The sequence below is a fragment of the Eumetopias jubatus genome, unplaced genomic scaffold (assembly GCF_037043125.1).
Source record: "Eumetopias jubatus isolate StellerSeaLion01/CBP00866 unplaced genomic scaffold, mEumJub1_p1.0 scaffold_17, whole genome shotgun sequence".
NCBI lineage: Eukaryota > Metazoa > Chordata > Mammalia > Carnivora > Otariidae > Eumetopias > Eumetopias jubatus.
In genome coordinates this window covers 69549581-69565988 of record NW_028274823.1, presented here as the reverse complement: position 1 = coordinate 69565988, position 16408 = coordinate 69549581, and the positions used below count along the sequence as shown (strand labels likewise).

At 48.1% G+C, this 16408-nt stretch overlaps 1 protein-coding gene across 1 annotated transcript; it reads right to left on the bottom strand.

Annotated features, from left to right (window-relative positions):
* Positions 1 to 5371: 5371 nt before the first annotated feature.
* On the bottom strand, positions 5372 to 14504 carry LOC148162181 (rho-related GTP-binding protein RhoU-like). The gene is given in 4 exon segments (XM_088019966.1): positions 5372 to 5827; positions 12499 to 12557; positions 14266 to 14420; positions 14422 to 14504. Coding segments are annotated over 4 exon segments (753 nt in total).
* Positions 14505 to 16408: the final 1904 nt, after the last annotated feature.

Sequence of the window (16408 nt, the reverse complement as noted above, 5' to 3'; positions counted from 1 at the left end):
ACTGTAAGGTAAGAAATCTGTTGTTTTAAGCCACGAAATTGGTAGTAATTTGCTACAGTAGTGAATGGAAACTCACGGAATGAGTCAAATTTGAAGTATCTGTGGGACATTCAGGAGAAGAATGAATGGAAATGTGATACTCTGCTCTGGAATGTGTCCTCCTTTTGGACGACAAGCATCAGGTTAGAAAGCAACATCAGGTTCCCGACCATGTGCCTCCTCCACATGTGGACTGTGTCCCTTCAGGATGCGGTTGTGCTGTTAGGACTGCACAGGGGAAACTGGTTGGCTGAGCTGGGCTGATAAACAAGGATTCTAAAAATGGCTCTAGATTCACAAAGCTGAGTGTGCTTGTCTGAAGCAAGAACTTCTTGCATGAAAGGAGTCAAGGGACAGACACCCTCACAGCGCGATCCCTGACTTCCACACAAATCTTACTTTGTCGTCTCACTCCACTCACCAAACCACCTTCAGAGGCTCAGTTCCACCTTCCTCTCCGGAGGGGGCTGGCCTGGGCTCTCCCAGTGGTGGCCAGCCCCTAGCAGTCCCAGCTGCTCAAGCAGCAGCATCTCTACTCCAGGGTCAGCCTGTGCAACGGCTGGAGTAATTCATACTGTTTTGCTCTTCTTTCATTAAAATGAGTGGAAATGAAAAATAATGTGCTATTATCCATCAAAAGCATACGGCTCACAAAAATTAGTAGGGCCGAAGATGAGAGCCATTAGGGGCCAATCGTAAGTTAATCACCTAGGCAGCCTGCTGTGAGAGAGATGAACAGAGCTTGCCAACGAGACCAGTCAGAGTGGACATTTACTGAGCACTTCACATTCACAACCCCACCAGACCACTGAGGTAGGTGCCAGGTTTATCCCCTTTATAGATTCTAAAGTTTAGACACAGAAAGTTTAACTTGTTAAGGAATCTCAACCAGTTAAGTGGCAGAGCCAGGATTCAAGCCCAAAGAGCCTGACTCTGGAGCCCAGCCCTCTCCTCCCCTGCCCTCCCATCACACTACGCCTTCCCTGATGTCAGGGGCCTCTCTGACCTCATCCTTTCCCTGACCCCCTCTCCTCCTCTGGGTCATCTCCTGCTCCTTTCCCAGGACTACTTTGGTCCTGTCCAAACTGGCCTCCAGGACATGCCAGACACTTGCTCTGCCTCAGGTCCTTTGCACCTGCTGTTCCCTTTAGAAAACTTTTCTCCCAGATACTCATTCTCTCACCTCCTTCAGGTCTTATAAACATCTCCATGAAGTACTCCCTGACCTCCTCTAAAAGGACTGGGTGGTCTGTCAATGTATCCTGGGAAGGCCTATCCTGGATACGGGAGGCAAACAGGGGCTGGTTGAAGGGAAACTTCCAGGTCCCTCTGAGCTGGGATCAGGCTGCCCATGGAGGCCAGTGAGGGCGAGCTGGGTTTTAGTACTTCTGGACACAGGCTGATGGCCAGGAATTTTAGTTGCTCTCTGCACAGTAACCCAGTGCATTGCGGTTGAATGTTTGGTGGATACGAAAAGTCAAAGTCTGGCCTCAGAAGCACCATGGGGAACGAGGTGGATAGGCCCCTCCTTCACTAGGTGACCAGGAGCCCTTCACCCTTGAGGCTTAAGGGTGGAAGCAGGACAACATCTGGGCTCCCAGAATGGTCCTGTCATCAGGGCCACATTCCCTGGTGTAAGGGCCACGTCCTGGTGGCATGATGATAAGGCTGACCCCAAATTCATATACCACATAGGCATCCCCTAGCCCTCAGAGATGGGGAACTCTGAGCCTTGCTGGCCTTCCTTGTTAAGCTGGTGGGGCTCGTGGCACCTTCTAATCCCTTCCATGGCCATTATAGATCTTGGACATTTACCCCACATGTGCACATGTATTCTCATTCAGGATTCAAATAGCCTGGGGAGAAAAGCAGTACTTTCACACATAAGGAAACCGAGGCTCAGATCTACTGACCTACACATCATCACACACTAAGTGCTTCTCTGGGCCTCGACTTTTGGCTCCAAGAACAGTGTTCCTGTCAGGGACACACATGGGCCACCAGCACACGATCCATTACAGACCCAGAGTCAGAGTGCTTGTATCAGACTCTGACCCCAAAATTCTCAAAACCCCATATTCAATAAGCATTTCATGTTGATTAGGGAAGACTCCCCAAACGCCTCTGGGGGCACGCCATGATGCTTCCCAACCAGCCTGCTTTTGACGTAGCTAAACTTTTATTCACTTCCAGTGACCTTCTTAGTAGAAAAGGCAAGTGCAGTTATATCCATAGGTCAGAATTTATTTCATACCACCTCGTTTATAGCATTTTCAAGGACAACGTTCTGCTCAACAGCATTTACACTTGAAAACAGAGAAGCACAACTTGGTAAGGCACCGGGTTACGACAGTCTGGGGAGAAGACCTTGCCTTCATTTTGGCTTGTGCAATACCTGGGTGGTTTCTCCTGAATTCTGTCAAGCACAGAGAACAATATTACAAAAGGTTCATTTCCACATACATGGTAAAAAGTGATAAAACAGGTGGGAAGTATATTGTATTTTTCAATTATGACTTGCCTACACTGTAGGAGTTAAGCTAAAGCGGCATTCTCTAAAGCACAACTCATAAAATCTCTGCAATACCAAGCTGCAAGTTTAACAGTGTTTGAGCTTTGAAGTGAACCAACTTTATGTTTAACTCAAGCACATACTTTTAAGAACTTTTCTGCTCAATCACACAAAGAAAGAAAAATGGAGGAAAACCTGAAGTACAATTAATCATACATACTTTACTATTCTATAAACTGCAGCAACATGTTAAAAATGGTTGTGTTTAAATGTCAACCCTCTAGATTTTTAGTGGGTTGTATCCAGTTGGGTTAAAAATAAACCACTTGAGGAAAGCTCTCAGAACTGGGCCACACAGGCGCACTCCCCTGCCAGGTTACCATCAGTGGCCCCCAGGCAGAGGGGGCCACGGCCCCCACCCCAGGGGGACCAAGAACAGCCCCATTTGCTGTTGCATGCATAAAATTTCTTTCAAGTCTTGTGTTCTATCTTAAAAATTACTTTGCACTGTACTCCATGACATTTGCTGAAATATAAAAATACTGGTTAAAATTACTCACCAAGTAAGTCTCCCACCACTCCCACCTCTGCACCCCAGAGAAGGTGGAGCCCAGCCTGGGACGCTGGCTCCCCACAAACAGGTGAGCCAGGCAGGCTTTGAGTCTGTTCGGAGCATTTCCACAAATGATGTAGTTTTATTCACTCAGGCTATGTAACTAAATGCTTCGGGAAACTATGACTGATACCAATTTCAATAATGAAAAATAGTGAACAATCCATGTATTTTAGTTTTAAAACAAAGAAATCAGTTAATTTTATTTACTGACACAAATCAAAGAAGCCCCTAAACCAATCTTTTACTTCTTCTATATGAAAACATAAATTTGCTTTTTTAAATACAAAAAAGACAATGCAAGACCCACAGAAAGACAAGACTTTTCCATCCACCAGCTCTACAGAAGTTTCCGTAGTTATTGAATTGATTTTGGTAAATCTGCTTCACCCACCGCAACCAGACATTATAATTTGTGGGGTAGGCTACCTTTTGGCATCTCAGAAGCATAACCATCACAAAGTAAACAAACCTACTCTTCTGATACTCAACTTTTTTTCTCAAGATGAAGCCCTAAAAACTGCCACCTTGAAGAACACAAATGTTTCACAAGCATATGGTTTTCTGGCTGTCCCCCCACAAGGATGCAGCTGAGAGGGGGAGCTGGGGTCCATACGCACACCCCGCTCCTGGCAGCCACAGCAGGCTGCCCCCGTAAGCCCTCCGACTCACAGCCCTGCTCTCTGCTGCCCTTTCCTTCAAAGGCATCTGTGGCTTTAACCGGTGGTTTAACAGGCTTCAAGAGACATTCAGTTTAAAACAGGTTTTAAGAAATGTTCGTGTTTTAAGATGGTCTCAAAACTGTGTCAAAATATACTTAAAATTCTATCGGAGTAGGATATAATCAAAAAGAGATCTGTTCAAAAAAGTAACAAAAGGAGGAAGCTGAGTTCCCCTCACATGTTTTTGTGGTCATGCTTTATCTCATTAACTGTTTAAAAGTCTGAATCAGCAGCAAATACAGCCATATACGTGCGTGCGTGTGTGTGTGTGCACGTGCGTGTGTGTGTGTGTGTCCATTTTGGCTGACTTAAGGGGAAAAAAGTAGATTTTGTCTCCTACAGTCGTTGGCTGCAGGCCTTTCAAGAGTATCCAGGTCCCTGCAGATGGTTTAGTTTATTTAGTTAGTACGGAAGTTTTAAAACAATTCCAATAGGTGCTCCCTAGTGTTCTAACTACCAGGGTTTAGGCAGTTTGGTGCACACATACGAACAGCAAACACCACATTCTGATCTCAACATGAATCGCTCCCTAAAGAAAATACAAGAGCTTCGGCGCCTGGGTGGCTCAGTTGGTTGGGTGACTGCCTTCGGCTCAGGTCATGGTCCTGGAGTCCCGGGATCGAGTCCCACATCGGGCTCCCTGCTCGGCAGGGAGTCTGCTTCTCCCTCTGACCCTCCCTCCTCTCATGTGCTCTCTCTCTCATTCTCTCTCTCAAATAAATAAATAAAAAATCTAAAAAAAAAAAAAAAGAAAAGAAAGTACAAGAGCTTCTAACACTTGCTTTACTCCACATGGCATGTTGGCCCTGTTTATATGATGTCAACACAACTGGTCAAAGAATGAAAAATCCCAATAAACTATGTTTTCTTTTTGGTGTACCCAGGGCCACAGGGTTAGCAGGATGTGCTTTGCTGGTTGATTTTAGATCTTAAGCAAGCAGGTATTAGCATATGACAAAAGTGACTGGTTTGAGGTGTTGTAGGCAGAGGTCTCTCATTTTTTTCTCAGATTTTAGTCCTTTGAAAAGTTTTTTAAAAGTGTGTGGAGTCTTTGGGCTAAGAGTGATTCTCACCATAGCTGCCCAGGCGACATAACGCACTTGCAGGAAGGAGCCCTTAATCAAGGCAGGGTTAACCACACCATTTCTTCTTTTGTTCTTCTGTACATTATAATGTAGAAAAAAAAATTTAATTCTTGACACACAGATCCGAGGTGTCTTTTTCATATTAGATATAAATTAATCCAGAGGTCCAGAGCTCTACATTTCCAGAGTTATGAAAAATGCTCCACTGACTTCAAAAATATCTTGCATAATTAATAACCAGCTCGCCCCTAAGTTCAAACAAACAAGAATATCCAAGGCAAGAAAGAAGACGTAAACTGAGAGCTGGACCTATGACACACACACGCTCTCTACACAGGTTCGGCACGATGAGAGGACTCATTCAGCTAATATATCTCCTACTGCGGGTTCCCGGCTGGCATCATACGAAACAGCAATACTTCTTCCACCAGGACTTGGAGAGGTTTTTCATTTTGTCTGGAGTCCTGCTTTTGGACTTCTTTGGCTGTTGCTGAGTGTCCGAGTACTGAATGCCCGCAACGATGGCCGCATCAAAGACCTCTTTGAGGTTTTTCTGAGTCAAGGCTGAACACTCAATGTAGGAGGCGGCTTTGATTTCCTCGGCACACAGCTTGGCCGCCTCTTCGGGCACGGGCTTCTCTTTGCATTTGTCCAGCTCGATAAGGACCTTGACGTCTTCTCTGAGATCCGACTGAGTTCCAACGAGGATGATGGGGGCTTTGGGACAGTGGCAGCGAATCTCTGGCACCCACTTCTCGCTGACGTTCTGGAAAGAGGAGGGGCTCACCACGCTGAAGCACAGAAGGAAGATGTCCGTGTTGGTTTAGCAGAGAGGCCCGAGTTTGTCAAACTCATCCTGCAACCAATTAAAGCACCCGAAAGTTAGCCTCTCAATCGATTCTCATCAGCAAAAAGACCATTTTACCATTTTTTTCCTTGAAAGGGTCTGGCAGGTCCGGTTATGGAAGGGCCAGTGCCTCGGAAAGCGATCCCTCCGCTTGCCAGCCCCAGGAAACCTGCCCAGTGCATTCAATGTTCATCAGTGTTCACGGCCCTCTGGCAACTCACCATAGGAAAAGTACTTACAGTGGGTGAATGGCAGGAAGCAAATTTACTTTCTCCAGCCTTCAGCCTACAGTACCCCAGATTTACTCTTTCAACTCTGGTACTTAGCTACACTTCTAGAATCAGGGTTAGCAGCCCATGGATCCCCAAGTCTCCGATCTGACCCCAGGGAACCCCAGTCTAACCCAGCTCCTCTCTTGAAGAATCCAGCCCTGCCCATTCTCGACAGCTGTGAGTGATGCCCACCTGGTCCCATCTGTGCTGCACACATTCAGGGCATGCACAGAGCACAGAGTAATGTCAATCAGACACAAGGACAGACCCAGAACTGGAGCTGAGGACCTCTGAGAGGCCACTCTCCTTAGCAATTCAGAGAGCCTATGCCTCTCAAAGTCACTTACAACAATGTGACTTACAATGTCACACTGGTTAATACATTCTCATTCTTGATTGATATACCTCTTTCTTCTTGCTTGATCTCTTTTTCTCCCTCCTTTCTTCCTTTTCAAACTTCCTTTCCCCTTCCCTTTTCCCTGCAAATACCAGGGACCTCCATGCAGCTTTGAGAAGATAACCAAGCATCATCCTGCTGAATACCTGCCAGAGTCATCCACTTGGCAGAAATGCGTGTTGGCCACCAGGCACTGTGCAGGGCCAGGGGAGTCAGCTGGGAACAGACAGACCTGGCCTCAGCCCTTGTAGAGATGGCCTCCAAACCAGCATTTCTTCATAGTCCCCTGCAGTGCCCTATTCAATGAACTGAAAGCTTTCACTCAACTCTCTCATAGGAAAATATTTACAACATCTCATTCCTATTTAAAATTTCTATCTGTAGGGGCACCTAGCTGGCTCAGTCAGAAGACATACTACTCTTTTTAATTTTTTTATTGTTATGTTAATCACCATATATTACATCATTAGTTTTTGGTGCAGTGTTCCATGATTCATTGTTTGTTCATAACACCCAGTGCTCCATGCAGGACGTGCCCTCCTCAATACCCATCACCAGGCTAACCCATCCCCCTACCCCCTCCTCCCCAAGAACCCTCAGTTTGTTTTTCAGAGTCCATCATCTCTCATGGTTCGTCTCCCCCTCTGACATACTCTTTTCTTCCTCTCCTGTTATCTTCTTCTTTTTCTTTTTTCTTAAAATGTTGCGTTATTTGTTTCAGAAGTACAGATCTGTGATTCAACAGTCTTGCACAATTCACAGCGCTCACCGTAGCACATACCCTCCCCAATGTCTATCACCCAGCCACCCCATCCCTCCCACCCCCAACCACTCCAGTAACACTCAGTTTGTTTCCTGAGATTAAGAATTCCTCATATCAGTGAGGTCATGTGATACATGTCTTTCTCTGATTGACTTATTTCACTCAGCATAACACCCTCCAGTTCTATCCACGTCGTTGCAAATGGCAAGATCTCATTCCTTTTGATGGCTGCATAATATTCCATTGTGTATATATACCACCTCTTCTTTATCCATTCATCTGTCGATGGGCATCTTGGCTCTTTCCACAGTTTGGCTATGGTGGACATTGCTGCTATAAACATTGGGGTACACGTACCCCTTCGGGTCCCTACATTTGTGTCTTTGTGGTAAATACCCAGTAGTGCAATTGCTGGATCGAACGGTAGCTCTAATTTCAACTGTTTGAGGAACCTCCATACTGTTTTCCAGAGGGGTTGCACCAGCTTGCATTCCCACCAACAGTGTAGGAGGGTTCCCCTTTCTCCACATCCCCGCCAACATCTGTCGTTCCCTGACTTGTTAATTTTAGCCATTCTGACGGGTGTGAGGTGGTATCTCATTGAGGTTTTGATTTGGATTTCCCTGATGCCGAGCGATGTTGAGCACTTTTTCATGTGCCTGTTGGCCATTTGGATGTCTTCTTTGCAGAAATGTCTGTTCATGTCTTCTGCCCATTTCTTGATTGGATTATTTGTTCTTTGGGTATTGAGTTTGAGAAGTTCTTTATAGATTTTGGATACTAGCCCTTTATCTGATATGTCATTTGCAAATATTTTCTCCCATTCTGTCGGTTGTCTTTTGGTTTTGTGGACTGTTTCTTTTGCTGTGCAAAAGCTTTTTATCTTGATGAAATCCCAATAGTTCATTTTTGCCCTGGCTTCCCGTGCCTTTGGCGATGTTTCTAGGAAGAAGTTGCTGTGGCTAAGGTCGAAAAGGTTGCTACCTGTGTTCTCCTTGAGAATTTTGATGGACTCCTGTCTCACGTTTAGGTCTTTCAACCATTTGGAGTCTATTTTTGTGTGTGGTGTAAGGAAATGGTCCAGTTTCATTCTTCTGCATGTGGCTGTCCAATTTTCCCAACACCATTTGTTGAAGAGACTGTCTTTTTGCCATTGGACATTCTTTCCTGCTTTGTCAAAAATAAGTTGACCATGGAGTTGAGGGTCCATTTCGGGGCTCTCGATTCTGTTCCATTGATCTATGTGTCTGTTTTTGTGCCAGTACCATACTGTCTTGACGATAAGACATACTACTCTTGATCTTGAGGCCTGTGAGTTCAAGCCCCACATGGGGTGTAGAGATTACTAAAAAATAAATAAGTTAATTAATTAAACTTTTAAAAAATAAAAAATAGAGTGAAATAACACTTCTATCTGTGGGTGCCAGCCTCACACACATGTCCTGTGATAGATAACTTCCCAGTGGCATGAAAAAGTGAAACGCCATCCAGGTTTTCAGTATGCCGTTGGCATACTCTGATTATTTGCAAACTCCTATTTACATGCACAGTATCCTGCATCTGTGGCCAGCCGTTCTGGAGGTGTAAAGGAAACCTGGATCTGTTTTACTTGAAGGCACTTTCATCATTTGAGGCTCCAGAGTTCAGTTGTAGGGCAACAACCAGCTAACAGTACAGAAGTCAACCAGCTCAAATGCTCAGGAACAAATCTGGCGTTTCGTCACTGCCGCCTGTCAGACTTCTATACACGGTGGTTAAAAAAGAACAACCTGGCTTTCTTAGTGCCAACTTTGTGCTGAAAGAATCGACATAGAAACTCCACCAGGTCAACGATGGCCCAGCAAAGATCTTGTAATAAAACATTCCCTCTGTTCTCAGAGGCCCCAGAGTAGCACAAAACGAGCCCCGCCTAAGGTCAGCTCCCTCAGGCAGCTGTAGCTCACTGTTAGAAGTCAGTCACCCTTGGCGGTGCCCTGCGAGCTGGGGTTGAATTACCAATAAAAAGAAAGGCAAGCGCAGGGGGGGGCTTTGGAAATCCAGCTCCCCAGACCTCTTGAGATTCTGGCTAAAGGGTTCAGGGAGCCAAGCAGAAATCAAACCCTCCTCCTCACTGCCTGACCAGAAACCCTAGATATTTGCTGAGATCAACACAACATACATCTGCATGACGAGGCCAATTGGAATGTACCCTCCAGGAGAGGTGTTCTGAGGCCCAGTGATTTACATGCACCTGCCAGGTCTGCAGGGAAGACATACAGAATTCGGTCAGGGACAGGGCGTGGTGGACAGGCCACTGAATAGTAGTGCTGGTCAAGCTGCAACCTGAGTTTTTGTATTTTTTAGCACAGAGATTTTTCCAAGTGCCTCATGGGTCAAAAGGCTGAGGAATTTTCAGCTTCTCCTGGCAATGCCACTGTGACCTCCTCTCATTTCAGTGACGGTCCCTTCTCTTATGCCAAAGGTATGTTCTCAACACAGTCCGTCTCTGATCTACTTTCACTTGAGTAAGACTGTGAGTCCAGTGTTAAAAACTCCCTTTAACATCTTCTATGCTCACCTACCTCCCTAACAAGAAAACCCAAAGACACAAAAAGCAATTTCTAGTTACTTATTCAGCCAGTAGAGCCATATTCTTGCTCTGAGCTTCCAGATGAAAAACCCGCATTTGGGCCCTGAGTTAGGGCTACCTGTGCTCACGCTCCCCTGGAGCTGGAAACAAGGTCGCACAAGTCACTTTAAGCCTATCCTGAGGACTGCCTGCAGGGCCAGGGGGGCGGGTGTTTCACTGGCTGAGTCATCATTAGGGAAATACAGCAGGTGTCAAATCAAGTCCCTTAAAAGGTTGTTTATCAGATCTGGACTAAGGAATAAGGAAGGTGGGAAAGAACTACCACTCTGACCAGCTTTGCTATTAGTCAAAATAAGTCCTAATGGATACTTGGAGAATAGGGGAAAAAAATAATCTTATCTTACCAGCTGTGTACTTTTCATAATTTTTGAGGTTGGTTTATGCATTCATTACATAATAAGGTATACTTTACTAACTAATACATCAGTTAAAAAATACAGTCAAACTCAATGAAAACATCACCGGGAGACCAGAAGAATAATTTCCAAATAAACTAAAGCTTACCAATTTGCACCAAAGTCCTTTTATTTCCCTAATTATAAACTTTTTTCATGAAAATATTTCCAAAATTATTCTTGCGCTTCCCCAGCTTTTAAAACAGACCATACTAAGGAAAAATCGACCTCTGCCTCAGTAACTCAGGATCATTTCTACAAAGTTTTTCTGATGGTTCTATGCCTCTTTCAAAACTGCCCAGTGGTTTTCTCCCCAGACCCACCTGTCCCGCACCCCAAGCCAACACTGCCTTCCTCCTTATGGCACTTCCCTGGTTTCTTTCACAAGTTCTACTAACTGGTTTATCTTCCCTACAGACTATAAGTCTTCTGAGGGGCAGGCCAGGACTTAAGGTTGCATTCCCCAGGACCCAGCCTTCATTTTATGTATCCATTATAAACCGTGATTAAGCCCTATTCTGCACCAGGCACCATGTGGGCCCCTAGGCCTAGAACCCCAACTCAGGAAGCCGGGTCCGTGACAAGAGTCAACAGCTAAAAGGAGAGCCCCATCAGTGGGCAGGGATGTGCTCTGAACTGCTTGCTCCTCCCCTTGAGGGTCCCCAGGAATTGTGCCTTCTGGGCTTCCTGTCTATGGTCTTATTCTTGGGCTATCCAGCTGCCCCTTCTGGCGTTAGCAGGAACATCTATAATTATCCATGTGCAACTCTGACCCCATTTTAAAGATCAGAATATCAGACATGTAGTAGGACAAAGGTTCTTACTTTATAAAAAGCAGTTAAGCTTTCATGACAAATACCATGAGGGCATTCAGAAAGATTCAATATTAGAAGAGCAGTGTTCTTTTGAGTTCTCTTTCCACAGGCAGGAAGATACCCAGTGCGTTTGCTTTTTTCTGCTGCCACTGAAGGGGAAACGGAGATGCTCCAGTGCAGAAGGGACAGGGCCACCACTAAGGCCACTCTGGCCACCACCAAACCCGTGCTGAGCTGGGGACCAAAGCTGCCCAGTCTTGTGTCACCCTGAGTTTTGAAAAATAAACCTGTGAATTTGCTGTCCCAGGGTAGGCAAGCAGTTTGCATGAGGCACTTGGGAATGCTGGAAAGCGAGCTTCTTAAACACAGATGGTCATGTGACAACACCTCAGAAAGTGAGGTGGGCACTTTTATGTGCCTACAAAGGGCCCCTCAGCATTTGCTCTAACAAGGACAGGAAAGACTCCATGTTGATGAACTGTCACCCTGACAGACTCAGGAGGTGGCACCCTGGGTTCACACAAAGAACAAGGAGACCTCAGTGACGAGCACCGTACCAAGGGACGACTGGCTGATGATGGGTCCCTGGAGCTCGTCAGGGAACATCCCAATCCCTGTCCCTCTGGGTCATCCAAGTGCTTCACCCTCAAGACAAGAATAAACGTTCACAATTTGGAAAGACTAAGTTCAGATTCATTCATTCCCCCAGCTCAGGAGACCTTCGACACTGTATCTCTGCTTCAAAGGATGGGGGTGGCCCTAGAGAGTCAAACCACGGCTCAGGGAGGGAAATACACCCACTGACAAACTCCATCTTTTTTGGGGGGGTGCCTGGGTGGTGCAGTTGGCAGAGTGTCTGGCTCTTGGTTTCGGCTCGGGTCATGGTATCAGGGTTGTGGGATCGAACCCCGTGTCCAGCTCCACACTCAGCGTGGAATCTACTTAAGATTCTCTCTCCCTCTCCCTCTCCCCCTCCCTACCATGCTCTTTTTCTCTCCCTCTAAAATAAATAAATGAAATCTTTTTTAAAAACCTCCATCTTTTTCTTGAGCACATTTAATATTTGGCGTGTTGACCTCTAAGATAATGATTCTATCACCATCTTATTCTGAGAAATGATCACAAAGCATCATTGATAATTTTTAATATAAACGAGACAGTAAATAAGATCAGAAACTCCTGTAAGAACTCCCGTTCTTGACCCTATTGTCCCCTTGCCCTGACCATGCAAAGCTGGGCCAAACCCTGTTTTAGGGGTGCAGAGCTATCTCCCTTCCCTGCCACCTTCTAAAAGGAGCAGGGCTGGGGCCACTTCTCGAGGCTTTAGAATGACCCAGTTATGGAGGGAGGTTATTCTGAGGCCCAAGGCCAGTTCCCTTCCCAGCCCTGAGCCGCGATGACCCACTAACCTGCCCAGCAGTGTCGCAGAGCTGGAGTCTCACAGGCCGCCCGTCCACAGACACCACAGCTGAAAAACAAGACGAAAGCAATGATCAGGGGGTGGGTGTCCTTTAACCCCTTTCAGGAAAATAGTGCTTTCAGCTGCAACTCCCATTCTCCCTCCAAACCCTTCAGCTATTCTGGGTCCCCTAATGAATTAAAGACTTGCCTAAAACAAGGAGGCCCCACCGAGGCATTTTTGTCTTCCAAACGTCCAGGGCTGGCAATTCATTGTATGGCCGGGGCTGAAGCTGCAAATCCCTGAGCCATTTGAGGGCACCCCAGAAGGGCCTGCGCTTTTCGCTCAGCCCTGGAAGATTTATTTTCCTGTCACACTCGTTTCAAACAAACCCAAAACAACACTGGGGGGCCGGGGGGGGGGGATGGGAACCAACCTTGCCGTTTTAACTCAGTGGAAAACCTCACAAATAATTCTGTTTTCCCTTGGGAAACGTTCCAAGACTTCATGGTTTATCATAAAATTGTAGCTTGTTTTGAGAACATGAGCAAACACAGGCAGCCTGCATTGTCCTGTTTATAGAAGAGGGCACTGCTTATCTCACCGCGTCAGCTCAAAGGGAGGGTTAACACAGAAAAGAAGGCCTGCCCACCTTTCCACTGGGATCTGGTACTGGGCAGGGGCCTGCATGGGAGCACAGCCGGGTTCTATTTGAATTAAGCACTCAGGTCCCTCTAAGTGCAACTTTCTAAGTTGCTTTTAATGTTTACACGAGTCAGCTGGGAGGGAAAAGGAGGAAAAAACAAAACAGTTTGGGTGTAAACCCATTAGTGTAGCAGTTTTATCAAGGGTACCTTAGAGGTGGAAAAGAGCAAGCCCTTGCCATCAGGACCTTCTAAGAGGTCAAGAAGCATTGTTATTGTTGTTGTTGTTGTCCTTTTAAGAGCAGAGAGTGCTTCACTGTGGATTTTAACTTTTTAGTAAATTTCAAAACCACCTGAAAAATCCTTTATCTTTGTTTCCACCAAACCAAAAAACATAGCACACCATACATAAGGGCTGTAAATAGCTTAAAGAGACACTGAAGAGATACTAAGAAACAGAAACAGAGCCAACGGGGGAGATGGAAGAGGGAGCAGTGGGAGCAGGGAAGAGGGACGCAGAAGAAACCGCGTTTACTCTCCAGGTTTAATCCAAACCTAAGCCCTTAGTGCTCTTTTCACTAACTCAACTATGTTCTGCCGTCTCTGTGGCTCTTCAAAGTGGAGACGCCCCTTCCCTGTGAGGGAAGCCACCAAAAGGAAGGGACTGACTCTCAGGGCCACAGGTAATGGCACCTGCGCGTCACCTTCCCAGGGAAACTCGGCAGCAGCGCCAGCAACGTCGACCTGACGCAACTTTTCTACGCAGCAAACTGACCAGGCAACGTGAACTCGACCTGTTCGTTACTAAATTGCCGTATCATTTCTTTCTGCACAGGCTCCGTCTCCCGTACCCCGCCCCCTCCGCCGGGCTCCACTCTTGGGGGCTCCCCGTCGCCCCGCTGTCCCTCAGGTGGCTCCGCGCCTGCCCCGTCCCTGAGGCTCGGGAAAGGTGCTGCGCTCCGCCCCGGGTCCGCTTCCCAGCTGGAGCCCGGCCGGCCCCGCAGCCTCCTCGGGGGCCCACGACCCTTGCGCCGCGCTCCCTCCCCCACACCCCGCACCCGGGCCGTCAGCACCGCGCCCGCGGACTGCGGCCACGCGCCCCGGCCCGAGAAGCGCCACCCCGCCCGGCTCACCCGAGAAGTTGTCGAAGGCGGTGGGGATGTACTCGGTGGGGTAGCCGTTGGTGGTGTAGCTCACCACCAGGCTGGTCTTGCCCACGGCGCCGTCGCCCACAAGCACGCACTTGACGCCGCGCCCCTCGGCACCGCCCGCGCGGCCCCGGCCCCCCGCGCGCCCCGCTCTCCCCGCGCAGTGGAACGGGCGGCGCCTCGCAGCGGCCGGGAAATGCGGGGTCCCCCTGCTGCGGGGGCATCGGTGCGCGCGCTCGGGCGTGCAGGCGCGGGCGAGCAGGGCCCAGCCCGACCGCCCCTCAGTCCCGGAGCCCTCCGGGAGGGAAGAGCTGTCAGCGACCGCTGTGAGCGCGTGCCCGGCCCCCGAGAGCAGCGCTTCCAGGCCGCACGCTCCCAGACAAAGGCTGTCGGGGAGGGTCGCGGCTCTGGGTTCCGGCGGCGCCACCTGGCTCTGCTCCGCGCGGTCAGGGGACTGCGGGCCGAGCGCCGTGGAGCCCGAGCGCTCTGTCTCCTCCCGGCTTCCCGGCGACACGACGCGTGGGGGGGTGGGCGGGGAGGGGAAAGAGGCGGGTCCAGCCCGGCCGCTCTGTCCCTGCGCCGAGGCCACAGCGCCCCCCGCCTGCGCGCCGGGCCCCTGCACCCGGGCCGGAGGCGGCGCTACGCCGGTCAGGAGCAGAGCCCGGACGCCGGCTCCCGGCCCAAACACGGGCTGCGGGGCGGTAGGAGGGGCCGCCAACACCCACTCTGGGGATGGATCCCCAACGCCCGTGCTGGGGCGCGGCTCCTGGAGGAGCCGGGTGGCCGAGGGCAGCATCCTCCCCGGCGGCCGAGACCGACTCCACCGCCCGAGGGCCCGAAGCGGTTCGGCCTTGTTGCGCCCACGCTGGCGGGGAAGCCTGAGCTTCCTCCTGTTGCCCTCTCTCCCCATCTCTCCTTCTCGGTCGCAGCCTGTGCTGTGGAGCCCCTTGCTGGCCACAGTGCTCCACCCAAGGGGAAATGAAGTGTCTTGGGGACGTGTCTGCAGGAGACGGAATTAAAAAGCAAGTTTTTAAAGTCTACCTACAGCCCATCGTGTGATTTTTCTTCTAAAATAATTTATCCTCATAGCATTTAGGAGCAAAATGATGTCAGGTCCAGTGTTAATGCTCGTTTGGTATATGCTGTGAGCCAGCAAATTAATTTATAGACCCAATTTCTTCTTTTACTTAAATGTAACTTGGTGACATTAATATTAATGGGGCGAGGGGGAGTTCCATTTACCTCTGACGTACTCTCTGCCTTCCTTCTACATTTAGCAAACAGTCCATTCAGAAAACAGCGAAGCCTCTCTGGGTCTAGTCAGGACACAAAGGCTCCTCAGGATTCACAGTGTGGTTTGAGCAGAGCACATACTACTATTAACATGAATACTGATGCTACAACAACAACAATAACAGTAACAGCAATAGCCAATACATATTGAGCCTTTATGTGCCAGACACTGTTGTAAGCACTCTGCCTGAACTAATTCCTTTAATCTTAATATTACTTATACCCATTTTACAGATGAGAAAATATCCGGCACAGACATTGAAAAAGTGCTCAGGGTTCAGCAGCTCATAAATGGCAGTGACAAGATCCAAACCCACATAGTCTAGCTCCAGAGCCTAAGCTCTTTTTTTTTCTTTTTTCTTCCAATTTTTTAATTTAAATTCCAGCTAGTTAACAAACAGTGTAATATTAGTTTCAGGTGTAGAATTTAGTGATAAGAGACTAAGTTCTTAACCAATTTCCTGAAAGCAAAAATAAGCTGGTGTGATAAACTCAGACTTGGAAGTATGACCATGGTTGGAATGCAGAGGTGGATTTATCAAGAGGCTAGATGCATGAACCCAGGGCCCCTCACTTGCAGAGAACCCCTTCTAAGGCCTTAGGGGCCCTGGCAATGTGAATTGTAAATTTTGCAGAATAACACTTTTTTAGGATTATTTATTTGAGAGAGAGCAAGAGCACAAACAGCGGGGAAGAGCAGAGTGAGAGGGAGGAGCAGACTCCCCACTGAGCAGGGAGCCCAAATCCCAGGACCCTGGGATCATGACCTGAGCTGAAGGCACATGCTTAACCGACTGAGCCACCCAGGCACCCCAAAATAACATATTTTTAACCA